General features: G+C 42.0%; 1 protein-coding gene across 3 annotated transcripts in view; it reads left to right on the top strand.

The window, feature by feature from the left end:
- eps15 (epidermal growth factor receptor pathway substrate 15) overlaps positions 1-18,977 on the top strand; it is a 188,263-nt gene that overhangs the window by 138,402 nt on the left and 30,884 nt on the right. For all 3 annotated transcript variants that reach the window (XM_070886884.1, XM_070886882.1, XM_070886883.1), the window contains 3 exons: positions 4,850-5,047; positions 8,519-8,725; positions 14,620-14,712. In XM_070886884.1, coding sequence (XP_070742985.1) covers positions 4,850-5,047; positions 8,519-8,725; positions 14,620-14,712 — 498 coding nt within the window. The remainder of the gene's footprint in view (positions 1-4,849; positions 5,048-8,518; positions 8,726-14,619; positions 14,713-18,977) is intronic.

Consider the following 18,977-nt stretch of genomic DNA (forward strand, 5'->3'; position numbering starts at 1 on the left):
AGAGGTCAGCTATTTGAATACAGGTGCAGCGTCCTAAATCCAGAGTACCGGAATCCGGAATCCGGACTCCAGACCGATTGGTGGCATGGTCGTCCGGAATCTGTAAAATATTCCGGAATTCGGTCCAGCCGACCCTGTCAGCCTCGGGGCCCCGCCGCTGCCAAACCTCGGGCCTCACCCCACTCGCACCGCTGCCCTTGCCTCGGGGCCCCGCCGCTGCTCAACCTCGAGCCTCACCTTGCCGCCGCTGACCTTACCTCGGGGCCTCCTCACCAGCCCGCCTGAACACCTCCTTGGCAGCGGGGCCTACCGGACAGCTCCTCCTCGACAGGCCCCGCCCAAACAGCTCCTCCTCTGCGGAGCCCCATCCAAACACCTCCACGGTGGCTAGGCCCTGCCCGACGACCTCCTGGATGGAGCCGGCGACCCTAACAGCTCTTCGGAGAGCAACCCCCCCACCTTTCTGATGTTCTGAAATCTAGAAATATCCGAACCTGGGCTCAGGTCTTTCAGGATTCGTGACATCAGAAAGATGTTCCAAAGTCCGGAAAAACGCAAAAATCCGGAATGGCCTCGGTCCTGAGGGTTCCGGATTTGGGACGCTGCACCTGTACTTACACTATATCAGGCTGAATTTGTTTTGTCAGTTCGCTGTGTTTGTGAAAAAATATAATTCTGCAAAGCGTTTAGGGCTCTGCAACGTTAACCGTACTTTAAGTGATAACGCAGTAGCTGATAGGCTCTTCGCAGTAACAATAAAAATTGTGCAAAATAGTTCAAGTCAACTTCTTCATACAAAGGGTAGTGTAAATCCGGAACTCTATCCCCTAAAAAGCTGTTGAGGCTAGGTCAATTGAAAATTTCAAAACTGAAATTGCTAGATTTTTGTTAGGCAAGGGTATTAAAGGTTACAGAACCAAGGTGGGTAAATGGAGTTGAGATACAGATCAGCCACGATCAAATTGAATGGCAGAACACGCTTGAGGGTCTGAATGGCCTACTCCTGTTCCTATGCTCTTATGGATTTAACATAAGAACATACGAAATAGGAGCAGGAGTAAGCCATTTGGCCCCTAGAGCCTTCTCCGCCATTCAATAAAATCATGGCTGATCTGATCTTGGCCTCAACTCCACTTCCCTGCCCACTCCCCATAATCCTTGACTCCCTTATCGTTCAAAAATTTGTCTACACTTTAAATATATTCAATGACCCAGCCTCCACAGCTCAGTGGGGTAGAGAATTCCAAAGATTCACGACCCTCTGAGAGAAGAAATTCCTCCTCATCTCCGTTTTATTCTGAAACTATGCCCCCTAATTCTAGATTCCCCCATGAGTGGAAACATCCTCTCTGCATTTAGCTTGTCAAGCCACCTCAGAATCTTATACATTTCATTAAGATCACCACTCATTCTTCTAAACTCCAATGAGTATAGGCCCAACCTGATCAACCTTTCTTCATATGACAACCCCTTCATCTCAGGAATCAACTTTGTGAACCTTCTCTGAACTGCCTCCAACACAAGTATATCCTTCCTTAGTACCCCAGGTGTAGTCTCACCAACAGTTGTAGCAAGACTTCCCTACTTTTATGCTGCATCCCCCTTGCAATAAAGGCCAACATTCCATCCCTAATTACATGCTATACCTGATGCTAACTTTTTGTGTTTCATATACAAGGACCCCCAGATCCCTCTGTTCCACAGCATTTTATAGTCCCTCTCCATTTAACTAATAATTTGCTTTTTTATTTTTCCTACCAAAGTGGATAACCTCACTTTTTCCCACATTATACTCCATCTGCCAAACTTTTGACCATTCATTTAACCTGTCTATATCCCTTTGCAGATTCTTTGTGTCCTCCTCACAACTCGCTTTCCCTCTTATCTTTGTATCATCAGCAAATTTGGCTTCATTACACTCGGTCCCTTCATCCAAGTCGTTAATATAGTTTGTAAATAAGAAATAGGAGCAGGAGTAGGCCATTTTGCCCTTCGAGCCTGCTCCGCCATTCAATAAGATCATGGCTGATCTGATCATGGACGCCACTCCACTTCCCTGCCTGCTCCCCATAACCCTTTACTCCCTTATTGCTCAAAAATCTGTCTAACTCCGCCTTAAATATATTCAATGACCCAGCTTCCACAGCTCTCTGGGGCCGAGAATTCCATAAATTTGCAACCCTCTGGAGAGAAGAAATTTCTCCTCATCTCAGTTTTAAATGGGCGGCCCCTTATTCTAAGACTAGGTCCCCTAGTTTTAGTTTTCCCCATGAGTGGAAATATCCTCTCTGCATCCATCCACCTTGTCGAGCTTCCTCATTATCTTATATGATTCAATAAGATCACACCTCATTCTTCTGAACTCCAATGTGTATAGGCTCAACCTATCCTCATAAGTCAACCCCCTCATCTCAGGAATTAACATAGTAAACCTTCTCTGAACAGCCTCCAATGCAAGTATATCCTTCCTTAAATACGGAGACCAAAACTGTACGCAATACTCCAGGTGTGACCTCACCAATACTCTGTACAGTTGTAGCAGGACTTCTGCGCTTTTATACTCTATCCCCCTTGCAATAAAGGCCAACATTCCATTTGCCGTCCTGATTACTTGCTGTACCTGCATACTAAATAATTGAGACCCCAGCACTGATCCCTGTGGTACCTCACTAGTTACAGAGTGCCAACCTGAAAATGACTCATTTATCCCGACTTTTTGTTTTCTGTTAGTTAGCCAATCCTCTATCCATGATAAAATATTACCTCCAATTCAGTGAGCTCGTATCGTGTTCAGTAACCTTTTATGTGGCACCTTAACGAATGCCTTCTGGAAATCCAAATACACTACCTCTACTGGTTCCCCTTTATCCACCCTGCTCGTTACATCTAGCAAATTTGTCAAACATGACTTCCCTTTCATAAAACTGACTCTGCTTGTTTGTATTATGATTTTCTTAAATGTCTTGCTACTACTTCTTTAATAATGATCTGCAGCATTTTCCCAATGACAGATGTTAGGCTAACTAGTCTTTGGTTTCTTGCTTTCTATCTCTTTCCTTCCTTGAATAGGGACGTTACATTTGCAGTTTTCCAATCGGCTGGGACCGCTGCAGAATCCAGGGAATTTTGGTAGATTACAACCAATGCATCCACTATCTCAGCAGCCATTTTTTTTAAGACCCTAGGATCCAGGCCATCTGGTCTAGGGAACTTGTCCACCTTAGTCCCGTTAGTTTCTCTAGTTATAGTGATTGTTTTAAGTCCCCCCACCACCCCCCTCCCTCTAGCCCCTTGATTATTATTATTGGGATGCTTTTAGTATCTTCTTTAGAAGACCGATACAAAATATTTGTTCAAAGTCTCTGCCATTTCCCTGTTTCCCATTATTAATTCCTCAGTCCTTAGCTACTCCCTTCCTTTTTATATAACTGTAGAAGCTCTTACTGTCTGTTTTTATAATTCTTGCTAGTTTACGCTCATAATCTATCTTCTCTCTTTTTTAGTCAACCTTTGCTGGTTTCTAAAAAATTGCCAATCCTCTGGCCTATCACTAATCTTAGCAACATTGTATGCCTTTGTTTTCAATTTGATACCATCCTTAACTTCCTTAATTAGTCACGGATGCTTCATCCTTCTCTTAGAGTCTTTCTTTTTCATTGAAATATCTCCTTAAATATCTGCCACTGCTTATCTGCCGTCTTATCCTTCAATCTATTTTCCCAGTCCACTTTAGCCAACTCTGTCTTCATACCTTTGTAATTGCCTTTATTTAAATTCAGGACATTAGTTTGAGACCCAAGTTTCACACCCTCAACCTGAATTTGAAATTCTACCATGCTATGATCACTCTTCCCTAGAGGAACCTTTACTATGAGATCATTAATTAATCCTATCTGATTACACATTACCAGATCTGAAATAGCCTGCTCCCTGGTTGTTTTCACAACCTTATTGTTCTAAGAAACCATCCTGAATACACTCTGTTGCCTTCTCCTTTCTCTTTGACTTTTTACATTTCCCCTTGCCTGAACCCGCCGCCCCACCACCACCATTTAGTTTAAAGTCCTATCCACAACCCTAGTTGTTCACTTCGACAGGACACTGGTCCCACCCCAGTTCAAGTGAAGCCTGTCCCAATAGAATAGCTCCCACTTTCCCCAGTACTGGTGCCAGAGCCCCATGAATCGAAACCCATTTCTCCCACACCAATCTTTCAGCCACGCATTCATCGCTCTGATTTTATTTATCCTATGCCAATTTGCTCGTGGCTCAGGTGGTAATCCAGAGATTATTACCTTTTGTGGTTCTCCTTTTTAATTTAGTCCCTCGCTGCTCATACTCCCTCAGCAGAGCCTCTTTCCTTATCCTACCTATGTAGTTTAAATCTAAATCCCGGAAATGAAAAGAATGGACTTAACGAACATCACTATGCTACAAATCCATGTGCCTTTAATCTTGTATTTGTAAGCCATAACAATATGCTACCATAACAACATCCTGCAAAGTTCTCTATTCATATGTATGTCTACTTCATGCTGGGTTCAGTTGAGGTGGTAACAATTGATACCAATTCAACATATGTGGACAAGATCAGGCCTCTGATACCCTCAAAAGCTGCCTGTTGGAGCAGACATGCAAATAATGGCCACTTGGGTGAGGTGTGGGAGGACACATGGCACTATATTCCAGCAAGCAGTCGAAGAGGGTTAGAAAATTGGTGAGAATACAAAACACAATTATTTTCAAGTCTTTTATGTCTGTGCTAGTGAACATAAAATGACCAAACCAGCTGTGTGTCTGTAGTATTGGCTAGACTGTATATTCTTATTTATTGTTTACTTGGTTTCAGATCTCGTCACTAACGACTGAGATATCAAATCAGGAAACCCAGATAGTGTCTTGTGAGGAGGAGCTCATCAAAGCACAGGAGGAACTGATTCGACTGCACCAGGAGACAGCAGAGCTGGAAGAGCGCATGGAGGCCAGCCAAGGCCAGTTGGAGCCTATGCAGCAATCTCTTCAGGCATCCCACCAGGAGATTAGTCAGGTAAATGGGCCACTGCTTACACACATTTTATCATTTTATCGGATCAGTGAGGTAAGAGATTTTCAATTATATTGAAGTTCTTTTCAATCTGCTACAATATCAGCTATGCTGGCATAAAGAATATACAATTAGAATTTCATAAAACACCTCATTTTATACAATAAGTTTACCCTTTATTGCTATATTTATGTCACCTTTGGAACTAACATTAAGTGATCTTTGAAGATGCATAGTCCCCTTATCATAATTCACATCTAAATCATTGATTATCATTCGATAGTCATTACAAGTAGGTTTCTTTATCGCTCTTTATTTTCCCCATTATAACTTTTAATCTATTATGTTCTTGCAACAAATTGAATGTCAGACTTTTGGGTTTTTATGCTAGATATTTTCACTAGTTCAATATCATTGATCATCCCTGTCAGGAGACTTTGTATCTCCTATGATCTGGAGTGCACCATTTTTGCCCAATTTCTAGGTAAACAATGGCAAGATGCAGGAGCATTTAAAAAAAAAATTCATGTTCCAGATATGGGCGTTCATCATCCACTTTGCTACTTTTGATGTATAACAAAATGAAGATGACACGCTCACTCTCTTTACATAAACTTTAAAACAAGTGCTTCTTTATTATGCCGTGAAACATGATGCAGTTTCAAAATTGATGCAGTTTCAAAATTGACCTAGTTTCTCTGCTGGTTGGTAAAATCCTAAACACACAACTTTTCTACAGGCTGGAAAACTAAACAGACTTTACTGGCATATCCTTTGACGATGTAGAGAAATAAAAGGGCAATAGATAACTGTATATCCTAATTAAATTAGATCAACAGATATTCAAGGGCTTCTAATTACTTGAAATGTTTCTCAATCCAAATATAATTGTCATTTTCAGTATAATGTAGAGACATCTCTGAGCCTACCCAAAGGATCAGGCTGGGTAAATTGAATAGAATGGCACCCAAGCAACAGGATTGTCATGGAATACTGATTAGGAACAATGCATCTTGATGTAAATAGCTAGCCATATTCTAAAACTATTTTAGTTAAAAGCAAAAGCTATTATAGGATTACATATATGCCTCTGAGCCATCCTTGTTCATCATTTCTTTGTATACTTGTGAATAATATGGAATCTGTACATTGGCAACAGTTTGGTAGCACACTCCTCTTGAGCCAGAAGATTCAATGCTCGGTCAGAACTTGAGTACATAATTTAGACTGATAATTCAGTCCAATACTAAGGGGTGCATTGTCAATGGGTGTTGTCTTTCAGATTAGACACTAAGCCAAGGCTCACCTACCTGTTTTGGTGGACAGAAAATATCCCATGGCTTTTTTTTTTTGAAGAGTGAGGACTTCTCTTGGTGTCCTGGCCACCATCCAATTCTCAACCAAAACTACTGAAAGAGATTAATTGATCATTCATCTCGTTGCTGTTTGTGGGACCTTGCTGTGCATAATTTGAATGTTGCATTTCCTACAAAACAACAGCCTCAACACTTCAAAAAGTAATACATTGGCTGTAACTGCTTTGTAATGCTTTGGCACGTCGTAAGGATATGAACAGTGCTATAGAAATGCAAGTTCTTTTGTTCTTTAGATAAAAAGGTTGACCAACAGCATTTAGTGAATTGACTCTGAATCTTTGCATAGGTCATTGATTAGTGTTATACCGTGTTTACATATAGTAAAGATTGTTCTTTTCTGTTTCTGTTGCTGTAGACTAATATAAATAAAGACAGTTTTGTATTGTGATGTTTGAATCATTGGAAATGAATAATATATTGAGCAAAGTTGCAATGTTGCTTTCTAGTTACGCTAGCTTTGTTGTTTTAACATGCTAGCTGTTGTCCAAAACATTTCCATACTCTAGTAATGATCAAAGCAGTTTTATTGTTATTTCAGTTATTTACATGGCAGCTACATGTTGAATAGTTTCAGTTCTGAATGCTGTATATAAAAAAATATATTTTTTAATAACATTAATGGAATTAAACTTGTACTAAAGCTGTCAGATCAGGCAATTGAAAGCCCCAATCTTAGTGTCTCAAAAATGCACACTTTGTAGTTGGGTTTGGGCTAACAAATGTTTGGAATGCTCTCTTTTTGTCACATCCTTGATACAGCTTTGAAGTGTTTCTAGTCAGAAAGGAATCTCTCTTTGAGCACTATTAAAATTCAAAGTGAATTGAGATCAATCAGTTTCAAATCCGTATGATTGAATAGCATTAATGGAATTGGCATACAATCTTAAAAGGTTACTGTGTAGTTTGGATGATTGATTCACTCGATTTTGGGGCTGTTCAAGTTATCTTCTGTTTTCAAGACATCGAGTGACTATTATTACTCAATTCTGCTTAGGTTGCAGTCTGATTAATTTTCTAGATGGTGCATTGTATACAAGTAGCCATGCCATACCTGACCCAAGACCTGATCTGTCACTAGATGGAAAAGTCGTGGACAGAACAGTCATCTGTGATGTTGACAAACCCCTATGATAAATAGTACTATACAGATGCATGCAGTTCTAACCTGGGTCATCATCTCTTTCTTTGGATAAGCTCAACACTGACACCTTGAGTACTATTGTGTGTCCCTTCATAAAGGCCAATTCATTGTGGGTGAGTTACATAGTTTATTTTTGTGCTGCTGCTGATGCTAAAATTACAAAAACAGGCCCAATTTATATGGAGGAGATGAATACAATATTTAATTCCTGCATTTCATATTCAGTAAATGATAACCCATTCTTCAAAATCCTCAGTCTGGTATGTACACTTTGCAGTAACAGTGCTACAGAAGCAGCTGACATGAATTTGAATGACCTTTTATTACCATTGAAATTCCAATTCCAATTTAGCTGCTATTTAAAACCATGTTGTTTCTGGCTTTGCAGTTTCGAAAACCATCTGTTTGTATGAAAGCCTGTTTCCATTTTCTGGTGATTCGACTATGTACAACAATCTGTGCAGCTAAATGGAAAGAAAGTTTATATTTAAAGCTCCCCACAAAAGGATTGCAACTTAAATTATTTAATGGACTTGTGTATACTTATCTGCTTTATTCTGTGTAAAGGCTGCTTGCTGATCAGAAAATGGACACTTTTATTTCATAAACACACCATTTAATTTTTTTGGTGACTCTTGTTCAAAAACAGTTGGGAATGGTATTCAGATTTTTCTGTAAATTGTAAAGATCTCGATAACTCGCTTGAAGAGGTATACAATTTCCATTATGATTAAATAATATTGGTATTTCCTAATAAAATATGTCTCTATTCTGTACAGTAAAAGATGCTTAACTCATGCCCTTGGCTCCGTTTTGTCCATGCTGCATTTTAGATACTTTTCAAGTTCAAATTGGTTTGTCCTGGCAACTTTTTGACCCTTTTTTGAGCGCCTCCGATTGTCTGGCATCTAGGTGTCTTAAACATGTCACGTAATTACTTGAGTTTTCTATTCAAAGGTGAAATCCAAGCTGTCTGAGCTGCAGGAATCTGAGGAAAACCTCAACAATCAACTGAGTTGGCGGAGTCACCTGCAACCTGCCCTTGTCAATGGTAGTGCTGAGCACTGTGAGCTCAACAACAGTGTCAGTGAATCTACTGACCATAAGGAAAATACGGAGAGGCAAAGCCCGTTGGAGAAGGAGGAGATCATCACTGAAGCTGTGGTAAGACATTGCAAGTACTACTGATTTCAAATTCAAATATTTCAATTAATTTTTGATCATGGATGTAAAATTTGTGCTTGTCATTTTTGCATCTGCTCTAAAGGTTACCATAGTATATTCTTGTCCCACCTTTCCATCTCCCATGGAGCACTATCACCTTTACTCTCAATCAGCCTGCCATGGCAACTGGGGGTGGAGAGATTGACATTTATTTACATCCATAGCCCAAGCATCCAATCCATTGTAGCAATACACTGACTCGCTCTGATAGATAAGTGCTGTGTCCAATCACGATTTGGTGATCCTCGTATCTTCAACGTTCCAGAGGATCAATTAGAGGAGAGGAAGGACAGAAGAGGGAACTGCGGAGAGACTTTGAGGGACATGGGCCCTGGTATGGGTTTGCAGGATCTGTGTCGAAGGCTGAACCTGATCGGATATGTCCACGTATTTGACCAGTCTTCAATGGTAGCAAAATGGATCCAAATGCTTATATTTATTCATAAAACAAGATGGTAGTTATAATACTGGAATTCTGAATCTGCTATCCTGATCTAGACATTGAAACCAGCCCCAGTTCCTACCATGAATGAAAATATGCAACCAAAACATTGAGTGAACATCTGAGATAACAGTAGAGTCTGAGTGCTTTAACCCATCCACTGAGAGCCCCAATTATAAAATCACCAGTCCTAACAATCATTGGACTGTCCGTGTAAAAGCGAATTTATATCTACAACAAGACCCTCCTTTTCCATGACATACAAATTTTATTAATATCTATCTCTTTTGTTCCTACTTTTGAAACCTTTGCAATTGTTCAATGTCATTTACTCTCGTACTTACTTCTCATTTTGTCAACTATTTGTTTAATACCTATTGCAACTTGCCTTCTCATGATCATACATGTGCGGAAATTGCCACCAGATTGTAGAAGGTATTTAATATCATTGTCTAGTAGGGGCCCCAGACCGTACCCTTTTACAGGACCTGTGCAAGACAAACGCCGCTCTTGAACCACTTTGGAGTCCTAATTCTTCCTTTATTTGTTATTTGCTATGTAACAGGAAGACTATCAATTTTGGGGGGAGGGGAGAAGGAAGAAAATCAAGATGTTCCTGTAAGATGTTTTCATGTTACCAATGTTATCTTCAACATTTCCAAGTTTACGATGAATATGTCGCCATCCTTGGGATACTCTCTTGGTTTCTCTTGCTGTCATGTGCAAGGAAGATTTTTTTGGGCAGCCATGCTTAAAAGTCTCTAAACAAAGCATTTATGCATGATATGAAGTGCACAAACTTTCCAAGTAGGGAACAGTCATTTGTCCAAATGCAGCGAGCTTAGCAGCACATTGGCAAGAACCAAGGCTCAGGAGCCTCCAAGCGTACATATAGGTACTGTTGGAGTTCATTAGCACAGAGCACTTCTTGCTGCTAGGATCATCCTACCCATTAGGTTATTGGCTTGCAGAATTATGTATAATCAATTGGGAAGAATCCCAACTCCAAATAACCAGCATACCCCTCCAGGTCCCATTAATGAACGGGGCTGGCTGGTTAATCGCCAGCAATGCCCTGGAGTACTGTAGACATGCGTAGCTCGGGTATCAATTTACCAAGTATGCTATAGAGCATTAACTGGGTTTCAACTTTCCATCATTGAATTTGTCATTTTGGAGCTAAGTCAATCTCCAAAAGTTTCTTCAGCTATATGCTGTATATTCCCCTTCTGCATTATGCAAGGATCGATGCAGGGCAGATTGGTATCTGCCAGGCATCTTGATCTAGACCTGCATACCAGGTTTAATTGTCAGCAAGTGCTTAATCCAGGTTGTCTGGTTTTTGAAAAGTGTTTGCACCCACTGTGAGGATGACTTCCCCTATTAGGGTGCTCAGCAATAGAATAGTTTCGGCTGAGGCACTACCCTTTTAGCCACACATCTGCTTCACAGATTGGTTTTGGATTTCACACATGGAGCAATAAAGCCATTCCATTGCATACTTACGAGCTCTTAACCATGAAAGAGACTGTTTGGCTGCATCTTGAACAAACTTAACCTGCATTGAGACTTTGCTGTCATTGAAGAAAGATGAAGAAGACCAGCATCCCATTTGCCCTTCCCAACAGAGGTATTAAAATGAATCAACAATTGGAACTGATTTCCCTTGTATTTGAGATCCCCTCTTGAGTTGTGCAAAGCAAAATACCACAGATGGGATCGCTCAGCACCATATTTCACTGCTAAGCCATTATTTAAGATGATGAGTAGAGCGCACTAAATTCCCAGATGAGTTGGCCAACAGTAAAGTATCCTTTCTAAAGTGAGTGCTGCAATTCTTCGAACGCTGCCTAGAATAGACAGTCTGTTATGATGTATCTAAAATGTTGATGACAACATTGAATGGATGACAGAGGATAACCTTGACTTAATCTTTCAAGTGTTCTCCATGCCATTGGTTCCAACTATTCATTTATCTCTTCTCACAAGGGAGGGAGGCAACGTACCATTCACAACTGCAAATTGGCTCTCTCTCCCTGCCGATAAGATCTTCCGTTACTACCGCTCTTCTCTTATTATAGTCTATTTGCATCTCACCATCCCCCCCCCCACCCCCACCCACACCCCCAGGTTGTCCCTTTCATCATGGTGCAACACGATTGTTCAGGACCACTCTCCCATAAGTCACTTATACCTTTTCAACATTCCTATGGATTGGAGGGTAGCTAATGTAACCCCACTTTTTAAAAAAGGAGGGAGAGAGAAAACAGGGAATTATAGACCTGTTAGCCTGACATCAGTAGAGGGGAAAATGTTGGAATCAATTATTAAAGATGTAATAGCAGCGCATTTGGAAAGCAGGGACAGGATCCAAGTCAGCATGGATTTATGAAAGGGAAATCATGCTTGACAAATCTTCTAGAATTTAGAGTGGACAAGGGAGAACCAGTGGACGTGGTGTATTTGGACTTTCAAAAGGCTTTTGACACGGTCCCAGACAAGAGATTAGTGTGCAAAATTAAAACACATGGTATTGGGGGTAATGTATTGTCGTGGATTGAGAACTGGTTGGCAGACAGGAAGCAAAGAGTAGGAATAAACGGTTCCTTTTCAGAATGGCAGGCAGTGACTAGTGGGGTACCCCGGCTATTTACAATATACATTAATGATTTAGACGAAGGAATTGAATGTAATATCTCCAAGTTTGCAGATGACACTAAGCTGGGTGGCAGTGAGAGCTATGAGGAGGATGCTAAGAGGCTGCAGGGTGACTTGGATAGGTTAGGTGAGTGGGCAAATGCATGGCAGATGCAGTATAATGTGGATAAATGTGAGGTTATCCACTTTGGTGGGAAAAACAGGAATACAGAATATTATCTGAATGGTGACAGATTAGGAAAAGGAGAGATGCAACGAGACCTGGGTGTCATGGTACATCAGTCATTGAAAGTTGTCATGCAGGTACAGCAGGTGGTGAAGAAGGCAAATGACATGTTGGCCTTCATAGCGAGAGGATTTGAGTAGAGGAGCAGGGGGGTCTTGGTGAGGCCACACCTTGAACATTGTGTACAGTTTTGGTCTCCTAATCTGAGGAAGGACGTTCTTGCTATTGAGGGAGTGCAGCGAAGGTTCACCAGACTGATTCCCGGGATGGTGGGACTGACATATGAAGAAAGACTAGATCGACTCGGCTTATATTCACTGGAATTTAGAAGAATCAGAGGGGATCTCATAGAAACATATAAAATTCTGATGGGTTTGGACAGGTTAGATGCAGGAAAAATGTTCCCAATGTTGGGGAAGTCCAGAACCAGGGGTCACAGTCTAAGGATAAGGGATAAGCCATTTAGGACCTAGATGAGGAGAAACTTCTTCACTCAGAGAATTGTGAACCTGTGGAATTCTCTACCACAGAAAGTTGTTGTGGCCAGTTCATTAGATATATTCAAAAGGGAGTTAGATGTGGCCCTTACAGCTAAAGGGATCAAGGGTTATGGAGAGAAAGCAAGAATGGGGTACTGAAGTTGCATGTTCAGCCATGATCATATTGAATGGTGGTGCAGGGCCGAATGGCCTACTCCTGCACCTATTTTCTATGTTACTTATTGGGCAATTCCAGTAACTCGGAGGAGAGGGTGGTTCTCTGCATCTGAGTTTTATCTCCCTCTTCTGCCTCTACATTTGGTCACCCTCTTCCCTCTTAAGTGTCAGCCATGTTTCCATGCAATATCGTCCAGTTCTGGTACCACAATGCATTGGAACATCAGTGCATGACACAAAGTGTTTGGACATTTGCTGGATGTTCCCCAGATCATTGAGCAGTAATAAACGGAATGTGGGCACTTCCTGAGGAAACTTGGTGGAACAATTGCACCCAGGGTGGTCTTGTGTACTTTCTAAATAGATATCTAGAAATGCTATTGTCAGAAGCTTGAGAGCAAACCGCAGTAGGTGCATGGCATAGAATGACCATAGAATGAGGACAAAAGAATACGTTTCTTCCCTTTGCTCTCTTAATTTCTATCTATCACTGCTGCACAGATTAATTACTCTAGTGATATTAGTTGTTTTCCAATGAAACAATGCCATACACCTGGCCTAACATAGCCCATTTCAGCACCTTGTCAGCTAATTTGCACTACTCTACTGTTTGTCAGCAAATTAGTACAATAATCACCTTTCTAGGTGTTTAAATATCCTATTTTAAGTAATTTTCAGATTAAGCAAATTATAGGTCAACAGAAATGATGCTTAAAATGTATGAAACCCAAATCTAGTTTTAAAATAATAGCAAATAACATCTCAAAATACATTTGTCATTCTGAAACAAGGTTTTTGAAATAAAGTAAGTGAAGATTTGTAAACTGCAGCATTTAGTAAATTATTTAATTTAAATCAATTATTTTTCCATTTTCAATGTAAAACTAAATTTGGAAAAACTTTTAATTACATAGAATTTACAGCACAAAAACAAGCCATTCGCCCTAACTGGTCTATTCCGGTGTTTATGCTCCACACGAGCCTCCTCACACCTGACTTCATCTCGCCCTATCAACTTATCTTTCTATTCCTTTTTTTCTCATGTACTTGTATAGTTTCCCCTTAAAGGCATCCATGCTATTTGCCTCAACTGCTCCCTGTAGTAGCGCATTTCACATTCTAAATACTCTCTAGGTAAAGACGTTTCTCCTGAAGTCTTTCCTGATAATTATAACCTCTCAGTTCTGGTATCATACTTGTAAATTTTGCATCCTTTCCAGTGTCCCTATAATTTTTTTGTAGTATCGAGACCAGAACTGTGAACTCTAAGTTGTGGTCTAACCAAAGTTCTCTAAGTTTAACATAACTTCTCTGCTTTTCAATTCTGTTCCTCTAAAAATTAATCCCAGTGCTTTGTTTACATTTTCCACGGCCTTATTAACTTGCGTTGCTACTTTTAATTTAAAATTAATTTAGAATATGAAATTTGTTCCTGCCAAAGTACAGAAAATGTTACTAAATAGTGATATTCACCTACACTGCACCTACAATGCACCATCAACTACACTTCAAACAATTGATTGTATGTGAAGCACTTTGCGGCATTTCTGAGTGACGTCATATAGCACCATATAAATACAAGGTCGTTGTTTCTTTTTTCCTGTTAAATCTATGATTCAGGAAACCAGGGCTGTGATATGTTTTCATTCTGATTTTTACAATGAGTTGTTTGTGTTTTGTCCATTTTATATATTTTTATTATTCCCATTCTTTCTCCTCCTGGGTAATAGTAAGCTAGAAATTATTGTTGGTGATGAGCGTTTAACGTGTTCTCTATTTTAATGGGAATTTATTTTCATTGATGAACTATTTCAGTTTTCAACAATATATTTGTGTAAAATATTGTTCCTAGGTTGACAATACCATTGATGAAACCATTCCAAACATTGTACTGACTGTGAAGACAGAACAGCCTGAAATTCAGCAACCAAGTCTTACAGAAAAGGTTGGTTTGATTATTTGCATTTTTCTTGGTAGAGCTGTCCTGTTGTTTAAATTTGTCTTTCAGCTGCTTGGGGTGGAGCTGGACATTACCAGGCTCACTTGTTGCATTGAAAAGAGAATTAACTTTTGAACAGCAGTATTGGTATTATCCGTATTTTGCTCCTTTCTTCCCCCACAGACCCACATGTGCATTTCAAATATTCTGTTGCTGCAAAGTGCTCCATCTGTGGCTATACTAAAATTAACAATAGCTTGTTGAATGAGACTGGTTCAATTTGAAAGGGATTGAAAGTTGAGATTCAAACCGACATCTTGTTTGTCAGTCTTATGCTGCAATGCACTGCATAGGTTTTTAATTGAACAGCAAATGCATTGAAAAGTGATTGTCCTTTATATTTATCTATAATAATAGTCAGTTTTTGTCTCCTGAAATCTGCACATGCGCACTACCATCGAGGTCCAGTTGCGCACGCGCAGTACCCCACAGTTGCAGCTGCCATACAGCGCGAACCAGGCTTTCCTCTGCTCCGTGGGAGAAGGCCCTAGAGAAGATTGGATCGACGGGAGATAGATCGGAAAGAGAGGAGAGGGGGGGAGAGAGATCGAGGGGGATCGAAGGGACAGAGAGGGGGAATGAGAGGAGGGTAGGAGGTCAGGAGCATGGTGGGGGTATAGAGTACGAAGAGCACAGTGGGGATGGTAGAAGAACGTGATTGAGGTCTTAATGGTGGGGGTGGCAGGGGGGCGGATGGGGTGAGTTGAGAGTGAGAACATGATCCAGATGGTAAGACTGGACAAAATCTGGAAGTCACGACAATCTCACTAGTCACTTGATAACCCAATAAACCTGTTAACAATCTGTGACCCACACACAATGCCCCATCTATGTCGGTGGGGGGGCGGGGGGTGGTAGGTCAGGAAGTTGATGTGGGGGGTGGGAATAGATCAGGAACTTGGGCTGGGGGCTTGGGAGGCAGGGGAGTAGGTCAAGAACTTGGGTTGGCGGGTGAGTAGGTCAGGAACTTGGGCGGGGGGGGTCAAACTTTGTATCAATATTCCTAGGCCTATTTTTACACATGGGCAGCTTTATGTAGCTTTTTCCAGAGTGAGAAGTTTGGATTCTGTTAAAGTCTTTGGTGAAAGAATAACTAGAAATCCTGTATTTAAAGAAGTACTGTTGCAATAAAGAAACTAATTTGACTGCAAATGTTTTGTCGGTATGTGTTGATATGAAATATTACAAACTGGTGGAGGCATGTTATTAAGCTGAAATAGTGCTGGGAATTTTTTTTTTGTTTATTCACAGAATGTGGGCATTGCTGGCAAGGCCAGCATTTATTGCCACGCCCGAATTGCCCTTGAGAAAGTGGTGGTGAGCCACTGCCTTAAACTGCTGCAGTCCGTGTGGTGAAGGTACACCCACGGTGCTGTTAGGTATGGAGTTCCAGGATTTTGAGCTAGCAGCGTTATATTTCCAAGTCAGGATGGTGTGTGACTTGGAGGGGAAACTCGCAGGTGGTGGTTTTCCCATGATGGTAGGTGGTGGAGGTTGCGAATTTGGGAGGTGCTGTTGAAGAAGCCTTGGCGAGTTGCTGCAGTGCATCTTGTAGATGGTACACACTGCAGCCACGGTGCACTGGTGGTGGAGGGAGTGAATTTTAGTTTAAGGTGCTGGATGGGGTGCCAATCAAGTGGGATACTTGTCCTGGATGGTTTCGAGCTTCGTAAATGCTGTTGGAGCTTCACTCATCCAGGCAAGTAGAGAGTATTCCATCACACTCCTGACTTGTGCCTTGTAAACGTAAATACTTTGGGGAGTCAGAAGTTGAGTCACTTGCGGCAAAATACACAGCCTCTGACATGCTCTTGTGGCCACAGTATTTATGTGGTTGGTCAATGGTGGCCCCCAGGATGTTGATGGTGGGGGATTTGATGTTGCTAATGCCATTGAATGTTAAGGGGAGGTGGTTAGACTTTCTCTTGTTGGAGATAGTCATTGCCTGGCACTTGTGTGGCGTGAGTGTTCCTTGCCACTTATCAGCCCAAGCCTGAATGTTGTCCAGGTCTTGCTGCATGCGGGCACGGACTGCTTCATTTTCTGAGGAGTTGTGAATGGAACTGAACACTGTGCAATCATCAGCGAATATCCCCATTTCTGACCTTATAATGGAAGGAAAGTCGTTGATGAAGCAGCTGAAGATGGTTGGGCCCAGGACACTATTCTGAGGAACTCCTGCAGCGATGTCCTGGGGCTGAAGTGATTGGCCTCCAACAACCATAACCGTCTTCCTTTGTGCTAGGTATGACTCCAGCCAGTGGAGAGTTTTCCCTCTGATTCCCTTTGACTTCAATTTTACTAGGGCTCCTTAATGCTACACTCGGCCAAATGCTGCCTCGATGTCAAGGGCAGTCACTCTCACCTCACCTCTAGAATTCAGCTCCTTTGTCCATGTTTGGATCAAGGCTGTCTTGAGGTCTGGAGCCGAGTAGTCCTGGTGGAACCCCATCTGAGTATTGGTCAGTGCCACTTGATAACACTGTCAACGACACATTCTATCACTTTGCTGATGATTGAGAGTAGACTGATGGGGCGGTAATTGGTCGATTTGATTTGTTCTGCTTTTTGTGGAGAGGACATACCTGGGCAATTTTCCGCTTTGTCGGTGAGATGCCAGTGTTGTAGATGTTGGAGCAACTTGGCTAGAGGTCAGGCTAGTATTGGAGCACAAATCTTCAGCACCACAGCCGGAATCATGTCGGAGCACGTAGCGTGGAGTGAATTGAATTGGCTTCTATGATAATGGGGACCTCAGGAGGAGGCCAAAATGGATCATCCACTTGGCACTTTTGGCTGAAGATGGTTGCAACTGCTTCAGCCTTGTCTTTTGCATTCAAGTGCTGGGCTCCGCCATCATTGAGGATGGGGATGTTTATGGAGCTGTCTCCTCCCGTGAGTTGTTTAATTTCCACCACCATTCACGCCTGGATGTGGCAGGACTGCAGAGCTTTGATCTGATTCGTTGGTTGTGGGATCACTTAGCTCTGTTGACAGCATGCTGCTTCTGTTGTTTAGCATGCATGTAGTCCTGTGTTGGAGATTCACCAGGTTGACACATCATTTTTAGGTACACCTGGTGCTGCTCCTGGCATGCTCTTCTACACTCCTCATTGAACCAGGATTGGTCCCCTCACTTGATGGTAATGGTAAAATGAGGAGTATACCAGGCCATGAGGCTACAGATTGTGGAGAAATACAGTTCTGCTGCTGATGGCCCACATCGCCTCATGGATGCCCAGGTTTGAGCTGCTAGATCTGTTCTGAATCAATCCCATTCAGCACGGTGATAGTGGCACACAACACGCTGTAGGGTGTACTCAGTGTGAAGATTGGAATTCATCTCCACAAGGACTGTGCGATGGTCACTGCTATGAGGGCTGTCATGGGCAGATGCATCTGCGACAGGTAGATTGGTGACGAAGAGTTCAAGTAGGTTTTTCCCACGTGTTGTTTCTCTTACCATCTGCCACAGGCCCAATCCGGCAGCTATGTCCTTCAGGACTCGGCCAGCTCAGTCAGTGTTGGTGCTACTGAGCCACTGTTGGTGATGGACATTGACGTTCCCCAACCGGAGTATATCCTGTGCCCTTGCTACCCTCAGTGCGTCCTCCAAGAGGTGTTCATGGAGGAGTACTGATTCATCAGCTGAGGAAGGGCGGTAGTCGGTAATCAGCAAAAGATTTCCTTGCCCATTTTTGACCTGATGGCATGAGCCTTCATGGGGTTCGTTGAGTACTCACGGGCCCACTCCCTCCCTCCCATATACCACTTTACGGCCATCTCTGCTGGGTCTGCCCTGCTGGTGGGACAGGACAATACTCAGGGATGGTGATGGAGATGTCTGGGACATTAGCTGAAAGGTATGATTCTGTGAGTATGACTATATCAGGCTGTTGCTTGACTAGTTTGTGGGACAGCTCTCCCAATTTTGGCACAATCCGCAGAAGTTAGTGAGGAGGACTTTGCAGGTTCGGCTGGGTGTGCCTTTAACGTGTCAAAATCCAGTGCTGAGGTCGATGCCGTGTGGTCCGTCCGGTTGTATTCTTATTGTTTTTTTGAAGCAGTTTGATACAACTGAGTGATTTGCTAGGCCATTTCAGAGGGCAGTTAAGAGTCAACCACGTTGCTGAGAGGCTGGAGTCACATATAGGCCAGACCAGGTAAGGGCGGCATAATATAGTTATTTTTCTACGAAATTGAGCATTTCT

The sequence above is a fragment of the Pristiophorus japonicus genome, chromosome 8 (assembly GCF_044704955.1).
Source record: "Pristiophorus japonicus isolate sPriJap1 chromosome 8, sPriJap1.hap1, whole genome shotgun sequence".
NCBI lineage: Eukaryota > Metazoa > Chordata > Chondrichthyes > Pristiophoridae > Pristiophorus > Pristiophorus japonicus.